General features: G+C 49.7%; 1 protein-coding gene and 1 pseudogene across 2 annotated transcripts; both read left to right on the top strand.

Moving 5' to 3' along the window:
* Positions 1-694: 694 nt before the first annotated feature.
* LOC308563588 (NUT family member 2G-like) lies at positions 695-16,015 on the top strand (the record flags this gene model as incomplete). Its single annotated transcript, XM_081150795.1, has 7 exons — positions 695-788; positions 11,498-12,215; positions 12,576-12,704; positions 13,199-13,338; positions 13,802-14,064; positions 14,457-14,573; positions 15,119-16,015. 7 exons carry the CDS (start codon positions 695-697, stop codon positions 16,013-16,015), a joined length of 2,358 nt encoding a protein of 785 aa, XP_081006921.1.
* Positions 16,016-21,121: 5,106 nt separating this feature from the next.
* On the top strand, positions 21,122-21,559 carry LOC308563772 (multiple coagulation factor deficiency protein 2 pseudogene; annotated as a pseudogene). The gene has a single exon. The product of its transcript is annotated as a multiple coagulation factor deficiency protein 2 pseudogene (transcript).
* The last annotated feature ends 3,521 nt before the right edge of the window (positions 21,560-25,080 follow it).

The following is a 25,080-nucleotide window of genomic DNA, read 5'->3' as shown; positions in this document are numbered from 1 at the left end:
GGCTCACCTGCAACAGGTTGGCACACACAATCCACACAAGGGGCACCCCTGGAACACCTGGCACAGGTGACCCAGAAGACTGTGCCACTGGACCCCATAGTACACCTACTACATAATGCCACTTTACTGAGACCGGGAGATGGAACAGCTTTACTGAATGAATAGAAACACACACAGAGAGGCAGCCAAAATAAGGAAACAAAGAAACATGTCCCAAATGAAAAAAACAAAAACAAAAACAAAAAAAAAAACAGGAAAAAACTTCAGAGAAAGAACTCAAAAAAATAGAGGCAAGTAAGTTACCAGATGCAGAATTCAAAATACTGCTCATTAGGATGCTCAATGAACTTAGGGAAAAAGTAGATAAGCTCAAGTAGAACATTAACAAAGAGATAGGAGTCTTTCTCTTCAATGAGGTGGCTGAGCAGCCTCCCCAGCAGACGCAGAGATGTAGATCTTTGTGAAGACCCTGACTGGCATGACCATCACCCTTGAGGCTGAGCTCAGGGACATCACCGAGAATGTCAAAGTTAAAATCTAAGACAAGGATGGCAACCCACCTGACCAGCAGCATATGATTTGCGGGGGGGCGGGGGGGGGGGGCAAGCAGCTACAGAATAGCTATACTCTCTCAGACTAGAATATTCAGAAAAAGTCCACCTTGCACTTGATGCTTAATCTGTGGGATAGCACCATGGAACCCTTCCTCCGCCAGCTCGCCCAGAAGTACAACTGCAACAAAATGATCTGCCACAAGTGTTATGCCCACCTGTACTGCCACAAGAAGTGTAGCCACCAAAATAAACTTCACCCCAAGAAGATTAAATAAGGACCCTCTCCTACCTCCTTGGCCCACAGTGCAGCCTTCTGCCTGAATCCCATCATCTGGGGGCCTCAATAAAATTTCCCTTTCATTGACTAGAGCAGTAAAATCAAATAAAAAGGAACAGAAAACATAAAAATGAAGATAGAAAAAAGACTCAATCAAATGAAGAATACATTAGAGTGAATCTACAGCAGATTAGATGAAGCAGAGGATCAAATCAGCAATTTGGAAGACAAGGTAGCTGAAAACACCCAATTAGAACAGCAATAAGAAAAATAAATTTTAAAAAATGCTAATAGTTTAAGGGACCTCTGGGACAATATCAAGCATAGAAATATTCACATCACAGTGTTACCAGGAGAAGAGAGAATGCAAGGGATTTAAACACATATTTGCAGAAATAAGGATGGAAAATTTCCCTAACTTGGTGAAGGAAATAGACATACAAGTCCAGGAAGTGCAGAGAGTCCTAAAAAAGATGAACCCAAAGAGGCCCACACCAAGACACCTCATAAGTAAAATGGCAAAGAGAGAATCTGAAAAGCAGCAAGAGAAAAGCTGCTAGTTACCTACAATAGAGCTCCGGTAATCATCTGATTTCTCAACAGAAACTTTGCAAGTCAGAAGGGGCTCGCACCAAATACTCAAAGTGATGAAAAGCAAGGACTTACAGTCAGGATTACGCTACTCAGCAAGGTTATCACTTAGAATAGAAGGAGAGATATGAAGCTTTTCAGAAAAGAAAAAGCTGAAGGAGCTCATCACCACCAAACCAGTATTACAAGAAATGTTAAGAAGATTCTAGTAGTAGTAGCAGTAGCAGTAGTAGTAGTAGTAGTAAAAGAAGAACAAGAATATGAGTAATAAAATGGCAATAACTACATACCTATCAATAATTACTTTAAGTGTAAATGGGTTAAATGCTCCAATCAAAAGATATAGGATGGCTGAATGGATAAGAAAACAAGATCCATGCACATGTTGCCTATAAGAGACTCCCTTCAGAAAGAAAGACACAAACTTACTGAAAGTAAAGGGATGAAAAATGATACTTTATGCAAATGGAAATTTTAAAAAACTGGGAGAGCAATACTTATATCAGACAAAATAGACTTTAAATCAAAGGCTATAACAAGAAACAAGAAGGACCCAACCATTCCACATCTGGGTATTTATCCAAAGAAACACAAAACATTAATTCAAAAAGATATATGCATCCCTATGTTCACTGCATCATTATTTACAATAGCCAAGATATGGAAGAAACCAAAGTGTCCATCGATAGATGAATGGATAAAGAAGGGGTGGTACTGCAAATAATGGAATATTACTCAATCAAAAGAAAGAATGAAATCTTGCCATTTGCAACAACATGGATAGAACTAGAGGGCATTTTGCTAAGTGAAATAAGTCAAATGGAGAAAGACAAGTACCACATGATTTCACTTCCATGTGGAATCTATAGCAAAAAATACACAAATGAACAAAACGGAAACAAGTTCATAGGTGAAGAGAACATTTTGATGGTTGCCAGATGGGAGGGAGGTTGGGGAGATGGGTAAAAAAGTGAAAGGGATTAAGATTGACAAATTGCCAGTTATAAAAACAGTCATGGGGATGTCAAGTATGGCATAAGGTCAATAATATTTTAATAACTACATATGGTGTCAAATGGGTACTAGACTTATAAAGGTAATCAATCTGTAAGTTACATAAATGTCTCATCACCATGTTGCATACCTGAAAAAAATATACTATTTATGGTAACTGTAATTTAAAAAATTTAATTTTTTTCTAAAAAAGCAGAGGAGCCCTCGCTGGTTTGGCTCAATGGTCGGACTGTTGGTCCAAGGACTGAAGGGTCCTGGGTTTGATTCTGGCCAAGGACATGTTCCTTGGTTGCAGGCTCAATCCCCAACCCAGGTGGGGGCATGTGCCGGAGGCAACCAATTGATGTGTCTCTCTCACATCAATCTTTTTCCCTCCCTCCCTCTCTCTCTCTATCCCTTCCACTCTCTTTGAAAAGCAATGGAAAAAATATCCTCGGGGGAGGATTAAAGAAAAAGCAGAAGATTCCTTCTGTCCATAGAGAGATGGGGGAATGACATACACTCCAAAAAAATATCGGCTCCAGAAAAACCAAGTGTGTTGAACAACAGCCATTCCAGCATTTTCCAATAATTGCACCTGGTGGGGGGTTTTCAGTGCTGATTCAAGACAGTGCTCCTCGCCCATAAAACTCAGCATCCATGGTTTCCCATTTCAGAACCAAACCAAAGAGAATTCAACAAACAAACCCAAGAACATCTACTTTGTATACATTATACTGCATGTTTACTGAAAATATGTAACATTCTAAAATATAAAACCAGGCACAGATCCATCCTGCCAACAACACACAGTACAATCAGTACAAGACACGGTAATTTTATTTGGCACAGGTTATGAAGGGGGCAGTGAGAGCCACTAGGAATCCACTTGTACTGAGACAAACAGTTATTAGGGCACTCAAGCAGGTGAGGTTGGCACATTCTGTTGGCAGAAGGACTGACCATGAGTGAGAAAAGGCAAGAAGGAGACTTGCCATAAGGAAGGAAGGCCCAGAAATTCTCAAGTTGAACTAAGGGAGCCAGGAGGTAGTTATGGGGTCAGCTAGTGGCTACAATGATCATGTGGTTCCCTCTGGTAGATTTGCAGCTAAACATGGAATAGAGAAAAGAGGGTCAGGTCATGCTCTCAGTGAAACATGAAGCTGACATGAGCTTCATCTCACTGCTAGAAGCATCCCAAGCCTTCATAAAACAAAGGAGAGCATGTCTAAAGGGCTTGGGAGTGTCAGAAACATATATCTCCTCAGAATAACACCCCCATGTCTCTCCAGGTCTCAGCCCCCAGACACCTCAGGGACAAGCCTCCCCACCTCTGTCGCTGTCACTTCACTGACCCCTAAACTCCTTCCTATACCTAAGGATCGAGGTTCCCATGGAGATAGGTGGGTTAAGAACTAGTGATACCTCTGACCAGCCTGATAACCAACACAACCCACTACCCTGGAGCAAACAATCTCAGGGACACAAGGCTCTGTAGACTTTCACCACCTGGACCTCGTGTGAAGGGTGTCCTTGCCCACCCACCTTACCCCAGAAAAGTCAGTAGCACCAGTACCTGCCCAGCTAATTCTTAAAAGGTTGCCTAGGGAAACACTTGGCCATCTGATCTCCTGTCCAGGAAGCCCCACGTCTTTCTGGCTGCCTGTCAGGTCAACAGTACACCTGTGAAGATTCTGCTCTGCAGGGCTATCTGTCTACCAGGCCCACCCATCTAGGGAGCTGATGCCAGGACCATACAAATGATAAAGAAGTGTCCACCTGCCTATGGTACAGACATGCCTCAACCCATCTGCATGATGAGGGGCCAGAAATCACCAACATTTATGGGTATTCTTTGGCCCTAAAGAATGGGCCAACATGATTAAGAGCAATGTAATGATTGAAAATGACCAGGGTCCATGCACACATACAAGGGCCCACAGCCCCAGATCCCTCACTCACAATTCATGTAGAGCCTCCCAAACAGACGCCCGCCGATGCCTGAATATTCTTGCTTCACACACACATACATCCAGACACACACTCTAGTTGTGTGCTGGTGAATGCTAAATAACTCTCTCGGGGGTGCAGGAAATACTTCATGTGTGGTGTTTGCCTGATATAAATATTCCCAGCATGACTAATTTCAAACTACCCACCTGATGAACACAGAGCCCAGAAGAGACATGCACTATCAACTATCCCAGGCTAGTATGGGCCAGGGCCAGAGCACCCCATCCCCTTTCAAGTGATTATGTGCATACAATGCACTTACACCCTGAGTAGGACACTCAAGTCCCACCCTAGACATATAAACAAAAATTAATTTACATATGTGAACACACATACATTTCTACCCTCACTGAATATACAGATAGACCACCTCTTACCACCTAGATTGTTACAGACAAAACCCTAATCATCCTGAACATTCACATTCTACTTCTATACTATATATACATGCACAACATGGGCCTGAATATCAACATGGGCCACCAACATACCTCCCAGATGTACATACTGATGTATACACTGATACCCACACACACAGACTCTCTAAAACCAAGTACACAACTGTCTCATGTGCCACCCAAAAAAAAAATCCACATGCAATCCCACTGTCCTAAAAAACTAGTATATTCCACATTTCCTGACACACACGCACACACAACCTACACAGTTTCTTCATTTCCAAACACACAAAGTGAACTCTCACATTCCCTAGAATACACAGCCCATCATAAGCTCTGGTAACTCAGATACATACACAGTCACAAACAGCCTATACTTATCACATACATGTACATCCACCTCATACACACTGAGAAGACACATACAAGCAACACCACCTAATTCTGCAAGCACTACATTCTGGAACAGACACAAAGAGGACCCAAAGCCTCCTGTTACACTCACAAATCCCAAATACACACACACACACACACACAAACCATTCATGAACATACACCCCACATGCTCAGATAGATACACGCAAAACACAAAAACACTGTCAATCCCTTAACTCTCACGAACAGGCATACACAATTCTCACACACACATGCAAACACACACGCATGCAAATATTCCCAATCCCTGAATATAGGGATCCCTCAAACACTATACATTGTGCCACCTTCCAGAATACAACCTCCTCTCCTCTCCCCTCAGTATATAACAGAAGCACACTACATAAAATTCTTCTCTAGCCTCTCCCTGAATATATAGACAGACCACTGCTTACTACCTACTAACCAAACTAGAAATATTCTAGTAATCTCCAAAGAAATATACTTTAAACATGCCTAACAGCCACATATACCTGATAAACTTCTTTCATGCACCTGGTGATGGATATACACACAAACCAGTATACATGCACAAAACACATAGAAATATCCCCAGCAAACCACCTATGAAACAACTTCCAAATACCAGATTACCCCTAGCTAATGAGTCAGCGCTCACATCCACAAATGCTAACAAATAACCACATCACACCCTTTCCCATACATATAGATACAATTCTCCCACTCCCCTGTATAAACACAGAAACCCACCTCTCCATCAGATACACACATACTCACTTCCCAAAATATGTGAGCCTTAGAGGCCCTTATTAAAAAATACAAACACATAGCTCCAGCAAATATTCCTCCAAACTGTCATGGCCCTCAAATACACAGGCAAACTCAACACACTCACAACTCCCCACAGGCCCCTCATACACCCACAAATACCCAGTACACTACAAATATGCAAGCATATCACACTATACCCAATGTCCCAAATACACATGTCCCACACTACCTGCACATACACAATTCCACGCTCCTAAATTCTCACACAGAATTAACTCTTCCATCTTGCAGAATACACGGTCACACACACATCAAATCATCCGAACACTACCTGACACCAGCAATGTACACCACTACCCAGTCCTGTAAATAGTCACCGGCTTGTCCTCTGCAAAAAGAAACAGGCACTGACAGCTGCTGAAAATCACAAAAAGAAATACACATAACCGTACAACATGCCCTGCATACACAATGATCCTTCTACATTCCCTAAATACAAAACAAAAGGTCACAGGCCCGAGCTAATGAACAAGCACGTTTCCTAACACTGCCCTCGGCATATGCAGAGAATCCTTCCGAATCGGCCACTAGAGAAATCCCCGGATTCACAGGAGGGGACACAGGTGGATGTGCCCCCACCCCTCCCAACACCAATACAAACACCGCCCGCCAGCCGCAGGACACAGGCGCCCCCTCGACGCGCCCCAGCTCAGCCTCGCCCCGCACCCCGGGAACACGGGCGCGACCCCGAACCACAGACCCGCCGACAGACGAGCCCCCGCGTCTGAGGGCACATCTCGGACGCCCACCGACCGGGAACGGGCCCCGCCCCGCGCTCGCAGCTCCCTGTGGGACAGCGGCCCGGCCCCGGGTCAGCGGGTCGCTCTGTGGGTGACGAGCCGCAGCCCGAAGGCACCTGCCGGCTGTGTCCCCGGAGGCGGCGTCGGGCAGCTGCGGGGACGCGCCCGTTTCCTCTCGCGTCCGACGCCTGAGCTGCTGCCTGCTGAGTGCAGGGCGGCTTCACCCTCGGAGGAGCTGCCCCGGCTCTGTGTCCTGCAGACGGCGGGGGACGCGGGCCTCGGGGCGGGACAGCTCCCACGCGGTACTAGACCGGCCCCTGAGCGTCCACGGGGCGGCTCCCAGCGCTGCCAGGTCCCCGTGTGACCTGCGCGCTGTCGGGACGGGAGCAGGACGCGGCCCAGACCCCGGTGCGAACAGCCCCGCGCCCACCCCCACCCCCACCCCGGGGAACACGGGGAGAGCGGCGCTGCCTGAGGGAGAAGAGTCCCCACGCGCCCCTTGTTTAAATTTAATTTTTATTGATTTTCAGAGAGAGGAAGGGAGCGAGAGAGACAGACACACAGACAGCAAGAAATGGCTCTAACCGATTGCACTACCGGCCAGGGCCCTCACCTCCATGGTCACCTAACGGACTCTGCAGGCCGCCATGCCAGGCCCGGGCCCGCGGGGCCAGGACAGCCGTTGGGGACCCTGTCTGCCGACCAGCGCATGCGCACCTACCACAGCCAACCGCCGCAACGGACGCTGGGAGCCGTTGCAGGACGGAGCCCCGCCCCCAGGGGGCGTGCCCCTGCGTCCTGGCGCGAGGCGCCCTGGGAAGGCCCAGGCGCCCCTGCAGGGGAGGAGAGAGGTGCGGGGCGGGGGCGCCTGGGAAGCTTCGAGGGCAGGTCCTGGCCCTCGGGAGCCTCCCTGACTCTCCGTCCTGCAAACCAGCGAGCGTGCAACGAGCTCCCGCGATTTCAAAATTGCAAACGTGCAACCCGCGCGCTCAGCTGCCGCCCTCCTGGGTCTGGGAGGGGCGCGCCCAGAGCCCATGCCCTGCGCCGGGCGAGCGCCCCGGGCCCTCCGCGCTGCCTGTCCCTGGTGTCTAAGGAGGGGGCCTTCCTCCCGGCGAGTCTGGGGGTTCCACCCCACAGTTCTGGCCAAGAACTTTAGACCCGGGAAACGCTCGAGAGAGACTGCGCCTCACTCCGTCCCTGGAGGTTTTCCAGACGCACTCGCTGTGCGGAGTGTTTGCCTGGGTGCATTTATTTAGGACGGGAGGCTTTTCAGTGAATGCTGATTCACAGGTGTTCCCATTGCAGAGCTGTGGTTATGACACTGATCCAGCCTTGACAGTCTGGCCAGTTTCCAGTGACACAGCAGGTAGCACGGGAACATTTTTACCCTCCCCTCCCTCCTTTTTTGTATTATATTGCAGAATTTCAGATGGCAATAAAGCATATGTATACACACACACACATATATATACATGTAGAGAGAGAAAGAGAGAGAGAGAGAGAGAGAAGCAGAATCAACTTGCTGACCTCGGTTTGTCACACTTTCCAAAGAAACTGAATGATCTGACCTCTTTCTGGTTGTTTGCAACAGGGGAAAGAAGCAGGAGAAAGACTCATCACTTCATTTTTCACTTTGCACAATTTGTGTACTATGCAAAGGCATTGTTTAAAACATTACATAAAGCCCACCCGGCTGTGGCTCAGCGGTTGAGCATTGACCTAGGATACAGGAGATCCGGGTTTGATTCCCAGTCAGGGCACATGCCTCGGTTGTGGCTCGATCCCCAGTCAGGGGCGTGCAGGAGGCAGCCGATCAGTGACGACCTTCTCATCACTGATGTTTCTATCTTTCTTCCTCTCCCTTCCTCTCTCTGAAAACAATAAAGATATTAAAAACAACAACTATTCCATTAAAATCATTCAAAAGGCAGAAAATTAAACACTGAACAGCATAATACTGAGAAACAGAAAGGAGTGAATCTGGTCTTGCCGTGCAGGCTACTGGCGCTGCCCTGATGGGCTGGAGGAAAGGGCATCGTTGGTGAGGCTGGGCCGGCTGCAGGGCACCTGGGGCACAGACCTGCTTCCTAAAGAATGAAGCGCACATAGCAGCTGAATGTGCTGGGTATGCGGAATGGACCCTAATTTCAAACACTGGGCCCCCTGCGGCCATTATTTCCTCAGGTGTCTATTCTGAATTTTGTTCAGAAAGCGGAGCCTGTGCTGAAGTGAGCCGAGAGCCACATAGGAAGCAGGTGGAGGGGCCCAAATCTAGGTGGATGGATCAAGAACTGAAATAAGGGCACATAGACTAAAGCCTTTGTGCTGCGAATCTAAAAGCACCACTGTGTAAATTGCCTAAAGAGACACACAGCAATCGTGTTGCCACATAAAATCTGAAAGGAACTGCTGGTTCTTGCCTACCTCCCAGACCCTCCATGGAATGTCTCCCCTCCCTCCCCCACCCAGGCCCACCTGCCCCTGCCCCTCCCCCGCTGTAGAATGTCTGGGGTCCTACATTCTGCTGTTTAAATCCAAACCCTTCCCTCCACTGGATGCTGAGCATCTGTTGGAGCAGGTCACTCTCTGGGTCCTGTGCTAGCGTTTTCTCTTTGTGGAGGCTACTAGGCAGCGGTGGCCAGCGCCTGAGCCTGTGGGGATGGCTTCAGTAGGAGGTAAGCCTATAGATTGAGGGGGGGGTGTTTTAGACACTGAACTGTCCCTCAAAACTTGGTTTTAAAATGTGACAGTTTTGCTGGGGGAACACAGTTTGGACTGAAGTAGGGCAAGGAGACACCACTGGACCTCCAAGGACCTGTCACCCAGGGAGGCTGAGAGCCTGTGGAAACCTGTGACAGCCCTGGACAGGAGGGCTCCTCAGAGGTGGATAGGGGTGACTCCGGGGAAATTCCTGGGTGTGGAGAAGGGGCGGCAGCAGGCACATGGATTCTTTCTAGAGGGGAGACAAGCCACTTGGACATGTGTGTGTGGAGGGAGTGGTGGGCTATGTCGTGGTGGTGGCACAGGAGGGTCACAGGAAAGCCTAGTCCTCTGTGCTGTTCTTCAGGCTCCTGGAGCTTGCCCCACCATCTCTCTCTAAGGGATGCGAGCTGAGTGTGCTAGAGCCAATGGGGGCAGTGAGAAGAGGGGTCTTAGCCAGAAAGTTGTCCAGTGGGGCGGTCCGTGGCCAAGTCTACAATGAAATGACCTCCCCGAGGGCTGGGCTGGAAGGCCCTCCACCGGCTGCAGCCCAGGGCTCCTCCACTGCCTCCAGCCCAGAGCTCACTTCTCAGCCCAGGGAGCTGCTGCTTGTCTCGGATTCCGCAGGGGCAGGGCAGCGGGTAACTTCCACCAACATGGGGCTTGGTTGTCCCTGATTGTTCCCCCTCTGTGGCAGCTCAGTTCTTCAGGCCCACTTCCCCTTGTCGTGTATCTCAGGGCGCACCCCCTGCCCTGCCTTTTACCTTTGAGACAAGGGCTCTGCCCATAGTCCAGGTCCTGCTTCAGGGACAGAAAACAGATGTGGAGCAGAGTTGGTTCCCCGTGGAAGGTCAGTGAAGGCGGGTCCCTTTTGAAAGGGGGCGAGGGGAGTAGCACAGAGGCAGGAAGGTGCTCCCCTGTGTCCTTAGTGAACATCCAAGGACACCTTTCCTGAGCAATTAGGGGCACGTGGTATGTAGCTTGTTCCCCTGGACATGGGTCTGCTTGAGTTCCTCTGAGCCGGGATGTGTCCAGGCAACGTTGTCCCACTGTCACCGGGCTCACACCTGGTTCTTACTGCGCCTTCACTTTCCATTCTTGGGAGCTGGGAGGGGAAGGACCACAGACAGTCTGCAATCCCACAAACACTCTAATGTGACAGCAGCTATGGAAGTTTCTGGAAATCTCTACCAACAGCCCCCCTGCTCTCCATTCCCTAGCCTTTCCCTAACTCTCTGCAGGTATTGCTGGGTGTGAAATAACAGAATCTCAGGGACACAGCACTTACTTCACAGAGCCCTCACCTGGGAACAGGGCTCCTGAGGGCGGCCCTGAGTCTGAGCGCTGGGGCCGGAGCGGCAGAACCTGGCCCGTGTTAAGTGGTCTCTGCTCTTGGCTCTGACACTCAGGTGCCTGCTGGGCTGGGGTGTTCAAGGCTTAGGTCAGGGTGCCTGGGGCCTTCTTGTGCAGACACAGCTATTATTCAGGAGTTTCTGTGCTGTTGTGCAAGACCAGGGGGGAAGAGAGTGATGTACATCGAGGAAAGGGAAGACTGGGGAGGTGGGGCCCGAATATTCCAGACACTGCCTGTCCTCAAAAGCCCTTTGGGGGCCTCGAACTTACCTTGGACAAGGTCGCTACCACCAGTGTAGGGTCATTTCCCACAGGTCGGATTTCTACCCAGTACAATGTCTTGGGAGACAGTCTCTGAGGCTGGCATTGTCGGGTGCCCGGGAGTCCTTAGGGAGGCTCTCAGAGCCAGCACTGATCCTTCTCACAGACAGTGGCCAGGGAGCAGGCTCTCCAGGGGCACAATTCTCACCTGGAGGTCAGAGCATGACAGTGACTTGAGGACACTTGCAAACTCCACAGTTTGCCCCATCCAAATGGCCCTCGTGTTGAGACTCACTGCTCTGATTCCCGGTGGCTAAAGGGGATCCAGAGCCCCTCAGTCCCGTTGGCTGGCTCTCCTGCTCCATTCACCCATCTCCTTTGTCTCAACAGCATCTGCAGTGCGGGGAGCGGATGTGCCCCTGAACCCTGGCGCCTCCACCACTCCTTTCATGACCAAGTCCTTTCCTCCAACCACTACTGGCCCCGCACAAAGGCTGCCTTGGGAGCAGCACCTTCTACCCCTTACAACCCCATCATTCCTTCCTGGTCACCCCCTGGTGCTGCCAGCTTTGCCCAGGTCACCTCTGGTGGCAGGAGATGCTGGTCAAGACCTTGGTGGGACTGGGATTTTCAACATTGTGGGCCAGGTCAGGTCAGAAAAGGGGCAACCACAGACCTCCCAGACTCAGACCACTGTTCTGACTCAGGCCACCCTCAACAGGAGTGCTTCAGAGGCCCTCTGTGGAGGTGCTGCATGTCCTGCACCCCTCTTCTTGGAAGCCTCTGCGGTGGAGATGATTATACCCACCTCGGCTTTTGGGGGCACCCAGGCAAGCGAAGGAGGCTGGCATCCCGGCCTTCCAGCTCAAGCTCCACCACCAGCTGCCCAGCTGGCCCCCATCGTGCCCTCGGTGAACCCTGGGGCAGGGCCACATGGGGCTTCCAGGGAAGGTGGCCAGGCCACCTCCCAGTCCAAGGCCTCGCCAGATGACTCCTGCAACCCCAAGAGTGTGTACGTGAACTTCCGACGTTGGCAGTGCTTCAAGGCCCTGGCCCGGGAGCACCTTCCCCAGAGTCCTGATGTGGAAGCTCTTTCCTGCTTTCTCATGTGAGTGCCCTGGGCAGGGCGCAGGGCTCACCTGGAGCTCTCACCTCAACGAGGAACGTGGGAGGGACGTGCAGGCTGGCTGACCCCGGGATACTGGCAGGAAGGTCTGTGGGTGGTGTCCCAGCTATAGGGTGGGAGTGGACGGTCAGCCTCGAGTCCAGGTTCATGGCTGGCGCGAATGTGAGGCAGGAACCACAGTAGCTGGGACGGGTTGTCTTTCACACACAGACGCCTCCCCCTCCCCGGCCAGCGCTCAGTCATGCTGGGAGGGCTGGGGACATGTGCTCCTCAGAGCTGGGGTGGTCAGGCGGGTGGAGGGCAGGCTGTAGCCCCGGACTGACCCTGAGGCATTACACACAGCCCAGAGCTCCGGTCCCTGTCCCGCCTGAAGCCCACCATGGCGCTGGAGGAGGGAATGTGGCGGGCCGTGCACGCGTGGCAGGGCAAAAGCAACTTTGACAGGAGGATCTATCACGAGATGGCAGACAAGTGAGTCAGGGGCCTTGTTCCCAACAGCTGTGGGCAGGGGAGCTGACTGCAGTGGGTGGTGGGCCCACTGCAGGGCAGGGTCCAGCTGTGATGATGCTCCTCAGAGAGGGTGCTGGGCGGAGGGCTGGCGGCCAGCACACGGTCCTCCCAGCCCAGAGGCCCTTCTCCTCTGGAAGGCTCTCCCTCACCTTCAGAGCGTGGGTGCTTCTGTCTTACCTCCCCCGCGAGCTCCACCCTCCTCTGACCTTGACCCTTCTTTGGCTGGACATGAAGGCCCAAGACAGGCTGGGGCGAAAGTGCCCAGCCCAGTGGGGTCAGACTCTACCCAGAGGGGCTGTGCAGGGCATGTGCCCCGCCAGCCCGCCTCCTGCGTCCTCGGTGGCCTGGCCCTGACAGCCCCAAGGCCCTGGCTCTCCCCTCCCTCCATCAGCTATTGCCTGTGATGGGCCCCGGCGGCCTCCGTCTCAGCTCAGCCCGTGCCCCTCACCCCCCAGGTTCATGGAGTTCGAGGCGCAGGAGGAAATGCGGTTTCAGAAGTTGCAGTTAAAGAAGGGGGCACAGGGACAGCCTCCTCCAGCCCCACTGAGACCTGATCCTCGGGGGCCCCGAGCCCCAGTGGTGGGCCCACAGCCAGGTACGCCAGCAGGATCCCCCAGGACCCCTGGCCAAAGGCAACAGGGCCCAGGGCAGGCCCTTGTCCCACCACATCGGTCCTTTTCCTTCAAGGGGGCTCTGGTCTTTCAACTGAAACAGCCCTGAGAGCCGGGACCTCAGCTGCCCTTTGTCACCATGGGGTCTGGACCTGGTCAACTTTCTTAACCCCTCTCCCACCCCCCTGTCAGAGGACCCAACAGAAAGTCTGCTGAGAAGCGGGCTGGGTGGGGGGCCCCTTGGAGAATCGGTGGCTCCACATGTCCTCACACAGGACTCTCTTGGATGCTCCCCTCGGCCCTCTCCCCTGACACGGTCACACAGCTTCAGGTGGTCCTGACCCAGCCACACTCATGTTAATGCCCCCAAACACTGCCCTCACCATCGAGTGCTCAGGAGGTGGAAGCCTTATCCCCTCACCCCCCTCCTCTTCCCTCTCTGCCCAGCTCCCACTCCCAGGAAGGCTGCACCCACGGCCCAGCGAGCCCACACACCCCAATGGCCCCAGGAGACGGAGTCACCCAATGGGATCCCCCCCGCGGCCGTGCAGGAGTACATGGACCTCACGGACGAGCTGCTGGGGCTGGGCCACTCAGCCGCAGGGGAGCCAGGTGGAGAATGGGAGGATGGAGGAAAGGACCTGCTGCCGGACAAGGGTCTCCTGAGCTACCTGGACCAGCTGTGCTGCCAGCAAGACTTTGTCACCGAGGTGGGCTGGCTCTGAGCTCTGGGGTCTATAAGATTCCAGAGGGTGGACTCCAGCACCCAGGGCCTGAGGTCTCTTCTTTGTCCCTGAGCTTGGTGCCTGAGTGTGTGTGTGTCTGTGTGCGCATGTGTGTGTGTTGTGTGTGTGCTCTGTGTGGTGTGTGCTATCTGTATGTATGTGGTTGTGCCCTTGTCTTTGCATGTAAGCGGGTGTGTGTGTCTGCCTGTGTGTCTCTATGTGTGTCTGTGTGTGGTTGATGACTGTGACGGACTAAAACACCCACTGTGTGCAGGAGGATGGGGTGGGTCTTTGCTTTCTCACTTGTCCTCCAGGTCCTGCTGACTCACAGGTTACTCCCTGCCAAGGGTGCTCACTGCCTCTTCCTTCTGTCTCAGGTGGATGAGGTCATTCACCTCGGATTTTTAAAACAATTGCTTTCCCCGGACACGCGGCAGGATCCCCTGGCTCTAGCTGAGGAGTTGGAGCAGGAGGAAGGACTCACTCCTGCCCAGGTGAGCCAGGGGAGGGCAGGACCTTAGGAAGATGGGAGGGGACTCCAGGTGAGCCAGGGGATGGCGGGACCCCAGGTGAGTTGGAGGAAAGGACAGGCCCTAGATGAGTCAGGGAGGGAGAGACTCCAGGTGGGTCAGGGGTGGGGGGACCCCAGGTGAGCCATGGGAGGGAGCACCCAGGGAAACCAGGGCAGGGAGCAACCCAGAAGAGGGGCACACATGGCTCTGTCCAGCCAACCCCTTTCTGTAGGCACGGCTTGCCAAGGGGCCAGCCCTGGGGTGGGTGCAGTGCAAAACCACAAGAGGAGGGGACTATGGAGAGAAGAGGGTGACAGGAAAGAGAGGATGGGAGGGAAGGGGAGGAAAGGACACACAGCTGGGAATATGGCCCAGGAGGATGGCAGGAGAGCCACATGTCTGTTTTGGATTTGAGTTACATTGTCTTCTCCTGTCCCCTTCCCCCCAATCCCACTGTCCCATCACCCACGCTCCTCCTCCTGGCACACCTGTGTGCAGAGCCAGTCACTGTCCCTCTCTTCCCCCAGCTGGTAGAGAAGGGACTCCTGGCCTCGGAGGAGCAGGAGGGTGGGCAGGCACCCCCGAGTCACGGCGCTCCCCTGTTGGACCCAAGTCCTTCTGAGTCTGCGGTGGGCCAAGATGCCCAGAGGCGTGACCACGGCCCCCAGTTGGGGGTGAATGACAAAGCCTGCCCACAAGAGACTGACTTCAAGGACCGTCAAAGGCACATTCGAGGAGATGCCAAGGTGTCCAGGACCAAGGAGCTTTCTGTCTCTTCAGGACGTCAGGAGTACCCACCACTCATGGGTCAAGGGGTCCCCTCTCCTCCCCAGGGTCACCGGCAGGCTTACTCTGGACTGGGACCCAGGGATGCCTCCATTCCCAGAGAGACCTCGCTTGTTACCGAGACTCTGGGGCCAGAGGGCAGGTCCAGTGCGGATGAGGAGGACCTCCCCAGCCTGGCCTTCCTCTGGGCCTCTCCTAGGAGCCTGCTGCCCTGTCAGCTCTCTCTGAGTCCTGTCCCTGCCTCAGGCCCTGTGTGCCCTGGAGGTCGGGGGCCCCGGGGAGCTGCCCAGTCCCAGTTCTTTCAGAGACTTGGCCTCAGCCAAGCTTCATCTCCAGCTTCCAAGTCTCGGGAGCGCACTCTGGCTGGAGGCCCAGCCCGTGCTGAGAAGACCCCCCTGCCAGGGGCTGACCTCAGGGCCTGTGGGAGGCCAACATTGGCTTTGGGGCTGGTCGGCCCCTCACAACCTCAAAAGAGAAAGTGTGATGAGTCTGTCACAGGGAGTTGGAGGAAGCGGCACTGCAGCCAGTATGGAGCAGTGGGGAGTCCCTCCCTCTGCCAGCCCGTGGAGGATCCCAGACTAGATGTGACCTGGCTGTCCCCCAGAGGAGTCAAGGGCTCCTTCTCATCCCAGGGCTGATCCTGGCTGTTCTACTGACAAGGGAGGGTGGGAGGCGGGGGAGGGGGGGGAGGGCAGGACCGTTAGGGTGTGGGTGGGCCTAGGTGTGGGGGTAGGAGCAACACCTTTGGGACATTGTGTGTCTATTATGAATAAAGATGGTTTTGTGTGAAAATGCTCTGGGGGCCGCTTTCTCCTTACTCAGATCTGCACTGCTCCATAGAAAGGGCACCTGAGAGGAAGGAAGGAGGATGTGGGAGGTCATGGGTGCTATGGATCCACAGGATACCCTTCAGTCCCTCCTTGCAGATTGACAGGGACTCCTTCAGACTGCTCCTGGGAGCACACAGCTCTCTAATACCCAAAGACCCCTCCCATCAATTTTGCTCCCAAGGCCAGACTGTGGCTTGAGCCCAGAGGAAAAGGCTTGGCCTCAGGGGACAGGCTCTCTGCCTTGGGGCCTCCTGGCAGGAGAAGCATTCTCTAGTCTCAGTGGGATGATGGAAGTGGAGGGGGTGGAGGGGTGAGGCTGGAACCAGGGGGTGACAAGCCTGTTAAAGGTGGATACACGGGAAAGGACAGTGGGGAGGATACCAAGTCCCTTGTGGGATTTCTGTGGGGGGGACTCTTGTCCAACTAAGGGAAGGAGACCCATCTGCTGTGGCTGGGGGACTGGGCTCAGGGACCACGGGTCTTCAAGGACACCCCACAACTACTGTATCTTCCCTCCCACACATGGCTGGACTCTTGAAGGAATAGATGCTGCGCAGATTGACATCGCTTTGGAAACAGCTCCTAACACACTGTGGCCCAGTTTCACCAACACAACCAGCAGGGGCAGTAGGGGCCCAAGTGTGTGTGTCCCTAAGGCAGGTGGGAGCTGAAGATCCAAGCTGAGGGAGGGGTCTCCGGTCACCCTGCTGTGGGCACCGGTACAGACCCCACAGTAAAAGCAGGGGACTGGATCCCCGAATATAATAGTGAGTTGAGCAAACAGTGAGGGACAGGAGCTGAGCCAGGAAGGAGACCCCTTTCTGCAGAACTGCCTTGTCCCAGCTCTGCTCCGACATGGCCACTCCCTAACCCTCACCCCCTTTCCTCCAGGCCAATGCCGCTCCCCCATGTTTAAGTTCTGATTCTTTCCCTGGGCAGGGAGGGGTGGCAGTGGAAGAAGGCAAAGAGGGGAAAAATAGTGATGGAAAAAAATAAAATGAAAAATAATTTTTTAAAAAAGAGGAGTATTTCTCAGCAATTTGACTAATATATAATAAATACTGCTTCTAGTACTGATACCATTTTCATTAACCTAGTTATTAATGACAGGAAAGGAGTAGAGGGAAGGCCAAATATTATAGGCATGTCATTCATTAGTGCAGCTTGCCAGGATGCTGCAAGTGAACACTCCCCAGGAAGCCATTGGTCTGTTCCCTGCAGGTCGCTGGGGGAAGGAAGGAGATGGGGGGGGGGGGGGAGATAAACGCATGCCCAGCAAAGTCTGTGTGATATAGGAAAGGTACTTGTCTGTCAGTCACACTTGGGAACAGGTCATTGGCCAAAGGAAAGCTTAGGGAGCTTTGGAATATATAATCCCCTAAAGAAAGGAGTTTGCTCTCTTGGTTTCTTGGCCCCTGGCCTGCTTGGTTGCTCTTGTTTCTCTTAGGGCTCTTGTCACAGGGGATGTGCTCTCTTGGCTCCCCTGAATGCCCACAGCCATGTGGACCCCACACACAATGGACTAATGGACTGTGACTAGCCTAAAGCTCTACTGGACCCAATTCCAACATGGAATGGAAACTCTGGATGCTGGCTTTGCTTCTAGCTTAGCTGTACTTCTTCCAGGACTGGATTAAGGGAAATGGGACTTTGGAAACTCAAGGATGTAATGCCATGAAAATAAAAATCACTTATCCTTCCACGCAAGTCTTGGAAAATTCTTTTTCTTGAGATATCATAAGGACAACACCCTCAACACTCAGTGGGGAAAGGGACACCCCACTACCACCAATAATAGTACTAGTAATAACAACTTTAAGTGATCCTAAACATCATGCACATTTGCACTCAAGTTTCATCAACTTAAGGTATATTCGTGGCTGTTCTGATGACCTATAAGCAATAAGTTTATCATGAGCTGCATTCATGAGAAGTGACATAAAGGAGAGATAAGGTTGGACTTCATGTTCTGTATAGCATCTTTGCTGATAGAGACATAGAAAAACTGTAATGACATCAAACAAATCAGTAACTCATTGGAGGGTCCCCTTTGAGCTTGAGTTTCCAGCCAAAATGGCACTTGTTTCCTACACATACACACACACACACACACACATTTCCTTTAAGACAATGGGTGAACTTTGGTTTCCATTTGCTGATTGACCCCTGGAAAGTGCTTTCAGACATGGGAGCTTTCCCAAGTTGAAGACATCTGAGGGAGTATCTCTCATGACAGAACAATTCTACCTTACCTGACACTCCCACCCCAGCCTTGGGAAAAAGTAGGTTCAGTTATAGACTAGGGCAGGTTGGCATTTCCTGTTCAATTCTTTCTTACTGAGCAGGCTCAATGCTTTTTATAAGCCCAATCTATATTTTAAAAGTTAAGGACAACAAAAATCCCTAGAGTACATGACTTTTAATTTGGGGGAGCCCACATCTCTATGCATCAGCAGGAGTAGAACATCTTTGATGTCTGTGGCTCTTCCACAAATAAACTGCAGCTCTCTGAGCACTTGAGTCAGAAACTCTTATTACCCACTGAGCCTGGGCCCTCCACCCCCATGTGGGAATGGTGTGGGTCTTGGGGGAGCTAGCCGAGCCCAGTGGGAAGACATACAAACACACTCACTTTAGAGGAGAAGGGGTTGAAGTCCTACCACCATGTGCTCTGGATGCAGAGTTGGAAAGGCCTTTCTCTTCCTACACAGAGGTCTTCTAATGGCCATACTATGTTCCTGGGATTGCTGCTGGCCAGAGAGTTGACTTTTCCCAAATTACACAAAAGTGCCATAGAACTTACCATGGCCTCTACCCTCTGCCCTCTGCCCTCAGAAAGCTTCTGTCTGATCAAAGATAAATTATGTAGATTCCAAGATGGTGGCAGATTGCATGCGAGCTACACTGACACTCTCCCAGGACCAAACTGGAATTACAACTAAAATATAGAAAAAACATCCTGAAAAATCAACTGAAAACTAGCTGGAGAGAACCCTCATAACCAAGGACAAAAAATGGAGACCACATAGAGACTGGTAGGAGGTGAGAAAGCAGGAGAGGGCTGGCTGGGCTCTCACAGGTAGCAGCTGAAGGTCCAGAGGGATATCTCAGCTGTGGGGGGTTCCCACTGAGAACACTGGGGCCTAAACCCCATGCTGGCTTCCCAGCCCAGAGCACCAGAACTGAGAAAGGTGCCCACATAACATCTGGCTGTGAAAAGCAGTGGGGTTTCTGTCTGTGAGGGAAGGTGGCTGGAAATGCAGGCACCCTCTTAAAGGGTCAAAGTACAAAGGTTCCTGTACAGTCACTCACCCAGTGGTGGGAGGGCAGAGTGGACTAGAGCTTTTTGATGACAATGCACAGGTGCTGGCTTGGGGATAGAGCTCAGGGGTCAGTGATCTGGATTCCTGTGCTGAGTCATTCCCCCATACTGCGGAAAATGTCTTTCTAAGGCAGACATTTACCATCCAAGCAGCCTTTGCCTGAGGGGGAAGCAATTGCCCCACCCATTGAAAACCACTCACCCCATCCTGTGGAGCTTCGCAAGCCTGAGGCTCATTAAGAGACTGAATAACATTCAGCCTCTGGGTGCTTTGAGTCTTTGCCTGATTTGCTTCTGGCCCCAGGGCTTGGAAAAGCAGACCTTGGTGCACATCTCTGTCCTTTCCAAACACACCCAGCCCCTGCAGAGGGAACCATGAGCTGTGGAGTGAGGAAAGCTTCTAACAGAGTACTCAAGACCAATCACAAACAGCATCTGACATTGGCTTGCACCAGAGACCATCCATAAGACTGGGAGTCCTAGCAGATCTACCTAATACATAGAAACAAATCCAAACAGGCAGCCAAAACGGGGAGATTAAAAAAACAAGCCCCAAGTATAAGAACAAAATAATTCTCCAGAAGAAGAGCTGAGTGAAATGGAGATAAGAAATCTATCAGATATAGAGTTCAGAATACTGATCACAAGGATGCTCAACAGCATGAGGATAGATATGGAAACCATGATGGAAATTAAGAATGACATAGTATAAACAAAAAATACAACATTGGAAGTAATAAATAGCAGATTAGGGGAAGTTGAGGATTGGATCAGCAAATTAGAAGACAGGGTTGAAAAAAAATCACTCAATCAGAGAACCAAAAAGGAAAAACAATTAAAAAACAGGAGGACAGCTTAAGGGTGCTGTGGGACAACATGAAACGTTACAATATTCACATCATAGGAATGCCCTAAGAGGAAGAAAGTGATCAAGGGATAGAGAACCTATTTGGAGAAATAATGGCAGAAAACTTCCTTAACCTGGTGAAGGAAAAAGTCACACATATTCAGGAGGCACAAAGTGTACTAAGCAAGAAGATCCCAAAGAGGCTCACACCCAGACACATAATTAAAATGCCAAAAATTCAAGACAAGGAGAGAATCGTAAAGGCAGCAGGAGAAAAGCAATCTATTACCTACAAAGCAGCTCCCATAAGGCTTTCAGCTGACTTCTCATCAGAAGCTCTACAGGCCAGAAAGGAATGGCATGAAGTATTCAAGGTAATGCAAAACAAGGATCTGAAACCAGAACTACTCTATCCAGCAAGGCTATCATTCAAAATAGATGGTGAAATAAAGAGCTTCCCAGATTTAAAAAAGGCTAAAGGAGTTTATCACCACCAAACCAGCATTCCAAGAAATGTTAAAGGGACTGCTGTAACAAGAAGTTGAAATAGAGAGAAAGAGAAACATAGCCACAAAGAAATAAAATGGCAATAGATAAGTACCTATCAATAATAACCTTAAATGTAAGTGGATGAAATGCTCCAATCAAAAGACATAGGATAGAGAATTGGGGTTAGTGGGGCTCATGCTGTAACCTTTCGTCTGGGAATCTTGAGCAGCAGCGGGCAGTGAGGATATCAGCAACCATGAGATCTCTGCAGCTGCTCAGAACTCCCTTCCTGTGTGGCATGCTCTGGGAGTTTTGTGCCTCAGGTACTAGGGCTAAGCAGCCTGGGGCCGGCTCTTCCCATCCTGGCAGCGTGGGCCTGGATAAGCACACAATGCATGACCAAGAGCATATCATGGAACATCTAGAAGGCATCATCAACAAACCAGAGGCAGAGGTGTCGCCACAAGAACTGCAGCTCCATTATTTCAAAATGCATGATTATAACGGCAACAGTCTGCTTGACGGCCTAGAACTCTCCACAGCCATCACTCATGTCCATAAGGAGGGAGGGAATGATCAGGCACCACCGATGAGGGAAGAGGAACTGATTAACTTAATAGATGGTGTTTTAAGACACGATGACAAGAACGATGGATATATAGACTATGCTGAATTTGCAAAATCACTACAGTAGACATTATTTGACCATCTTCTAGTTATTATGCAAATATGACCCATTACAATGTGATTGAAGACTTTCAGTAATGTAGAATTCATTTCCAACTACTGCTGAAGTATTCTGGTAAAAATCCATAGCAAGTATTACACTGGTGTGAGAAAGAGAAGCCAAGAGAAATGGAAGAGCAGGGAAAAGGGACATGTTGTAGTCCCCAAGTACTGTAAGTCTCCTGTTGGACAAGGGCTTGATTAAAGAATCTTTTTAAGAATATTGGATAATTGGAGCTGAGTACTCAGGAACATGGCTGTAGAATACTGCTAGTCTCTTGGTTTCAATTCATGCAACTTGAAAAGTAAAATGAGCTTTGCCAAGTAGGCAGACGTTTCAGTAACTATGAAGGAGTGGAATCCATGCCAAATGTTCCCCTTTTGGGTCCTGTGTCTTCAGGTAAACGTGGTCAGTATTCTGTGACGTTCCCTGGCTTAAATGATTACTTGCTATGGGCAAGTGAGTACTGATTAAGCTATTTCAAAGCCACAGCATAACATGAATGTCAGATATTGAGCTCAGCCGGAGTCTGGATCTTCTGGCAGTTGGATATGATACAGCACTGACCTAAGTGATTAACCTTTTTTCAGTTTTTCAATATTTTATAAAACTACTGCCCTATCCTTATACGTTATTTTTTTATGTCTTCTTCAACCTGGGAGAGGCCTTGAATTTAAAAGTGTTCTCTAATCAATAGCACATGTTTTGGCTTTCTTAACATTTGTATTTAACTCTTGTTTCTAGGGTTTCATTTTTGCAGTTTAGAAACATAGGAATGCAAGGATTTATCTCTTCTTGATACAGTGGGGGTAAAACCACTTGCCGCCTAGCCTAAGTGCAAAGTGAAAAGATCGTTCACCAAGCACAGTGATTAACCTGATACAAGTTGTATTTAGAAGGAGTGTTGTTTAAATGGCCTCTTCTAGCCTACATTTGTGAGTTCTTTCAGATCAGGAAAGATTAGAAAAAGAAGCCTAAAAACTCTTAGCAGTGTGAGTCTCAGTAAACAGTTGAAAGTGAGAAGCAGTGGTAAATTCTAATTTGGTTTATTGGATGTGATGGACATATTGTGATAAAAAATCATAAAATGATTGAATGGGAGGAAAACTGTATAAAATTTGCTATATGATGTACAGAGACTTATTTTCTTTATTAAAGTATTCTTATAAGAAAACGTATGTATTTGTAAAAATGGTTTCCTGTGTCAAGTATTTGTGCAGTCAGAGCTGAATTATAAACTATTCTTATAAAATCTAGTTATTTTGAAAGATTTATATAATGAATTCTGGATATATGATCAATAAAACTGATGAAACAAAACCAAACCAAACAAAAAAGACATAGACTAGCTGAATGGATAAGAAAACAAGACCCAAATATACTCTGTCTACAAGAGACCCACCTCAGAACAAGACTCACACAGGCTGGAAAAAATTTAAAAACTTCTGGAGGCCTTTAAAGGAGAGATGGACAGCAATACAGTCACAGTAGGGGACTTCAACACCCCACTGACTTTACTGCATAGATCTTCCAGACAAAAAATCAACAAGGAATCAGTGACTGTAAATGATACACTAGATCAGATGGATTTAATTGACATTTACAGAACATTTCACCCCAAGGCTGCAGAACATGCATTCTCCTCAAGTGCACATGGAACATCCTCAAAGACAGACCACATGTTAGGACACAGAACAAGTCTCTACGAGTTCAAGAAGATTGAAATCATATCAAGCATCTTCTCAGACATTTACACCATGGAATACTATGCAGCTGTAAAATGAAGGACCCCTTACCCTTTGAAACAGCATGGTGGGACCTGGAGAGTATTAAGCTAAGTGAAATAAGCCAGTCAGAGGAAGACAAGTATCATATGATCTCACTCATATGTGGAATCTAATGAACACAATAAACTGATAAACCAAATAGATCCAGAGACATAGAAGCATGGAACAGACTGACAAATCTCAGCAGGAAGGTAGGGGGTGGGGGATGGGGAGGCAGAGATTAACTAAGAATTTATATGCATATATGCATAACCCATGGACACAGACAATAGTGTGATGAAAACCTGGGGGGGGGCAAGTAGGAGGGGATCAACGGGGGTAAAAAGGGGACATCGGTATTACTTTTAACAATAAAGATAAATTCAAAAATAAATAAATAAAAAGATTAAAGAAAAAATATATAAATTATGTACACCAACCAAAAGAAATAGCTATAAAAATATAGTGAAGGTGGTTCTTTACCTAAGTGCTAAGAGGATGCAGATTAACTAGAGGGTCTAGGTGCAAAGAGGGCAGCTTCTTGGGAGAATTGATCCTATTATCCTGCCTTGAGGAAATGTCATTATTCATTTATTCCACATACTTACATTGGGTACCTCCTCATGTCATAGGCATGGGGTAGCATGTGAAATAATACATGATGCAGGAAGGTCTTATCCAGAGGTGGATGAAGAACCCTGTACTCATTTTTTTGAGTATTTAAAGTCAAGCATTGTTCCAGGCACTGGGGCTACAGCGATAAATAAGGCAAACCCAGGCCCAATTTCCTGCTTTTGGAAAATAGTGAAACAACACTAATGATAATGACAATGACCACAGCTACCCTTTCTAGCACTGTGTTACACCTTAGACATGCACTATATCTTTAATTCTCACAATGTCCTTAGAGTGAGAGATTTTATTGTTTCATTTATAAATAGGCATCCTGAGGATCAGCAAGATTAAGTAAGTTGCTGAGGAAGACAGAGATCTCTGGCTCCGTTGTTCACTGAGGCATCCCAAGCATCTAGGACAGTGTCTGGCACGTGGCAGGTCACCGATAAATATTTGCTTGGTGAATGGTTGGTGGTCTAACTCCAAAGCCCATGCTCTTAGCTATGGTGCCATGCAGCTTCTCTCACTGAGACGAGATCTAAAGAAGATGGGGCAGGGTTGTAACACTAATAAAGACCCATGAAGCTTCTCTGGTGCCCCCAGCCTTGGGCCACCACAACCAGACTGAAGGCAAAGAAAACTAACCCTGGTTCTCCTTCTCTACCACCAGGCCTCTGCGATCAACAGTTGCTACACAAGGACACCTCCACCAACAAACTGACTCCTGGCATGCCCACCCATGGGTGACCCTCACCCTGGCCTTCTCATCAGATACCAAAATGAGGATCCAAGTCACAGAGCTGGAACCCCTGTCCCCTTCACCAAATAGGCAGGGCTCCTGTCTTACTCTGAGGTAAGAAAACCCACAGTGACACTGAGCACTGCAGAAAGTGGGGGCTCTTTCTCCTACAGTTTCTGAGTGAGGAAGCCAGGCACAGCGAATTATGGCCACCCGGAATCTATTCCATGCCTGTGATTGCAGATTTATACTTTACCCCAGGTGTCTCATTGAATCCAGGGTTCTAGGTCACTCAATCTAGAACTTTCTATGTTCTCCAGGTTTCCTCAGACAGGAATTTTCCATTCTCTGCTCTGCTTTTGAAAGGG

The sequence above is a fragment of the Miniopterus schreibersii genome (assembly GCF_964146895.1).
Source record: "Miniopterus schreibersii genome assembly, chromosome: 11".
NCBI lineage: Eukaryota > Metazoa > Chordata > Mammalia > Chiroptera > Miniopteridae > Miniopterus > Miniopterus schreibersii.
Note: the sequence above shows the minus strand (reverse complement) of the source record. Positions and strands in the feature narration are given on the sequence as shown.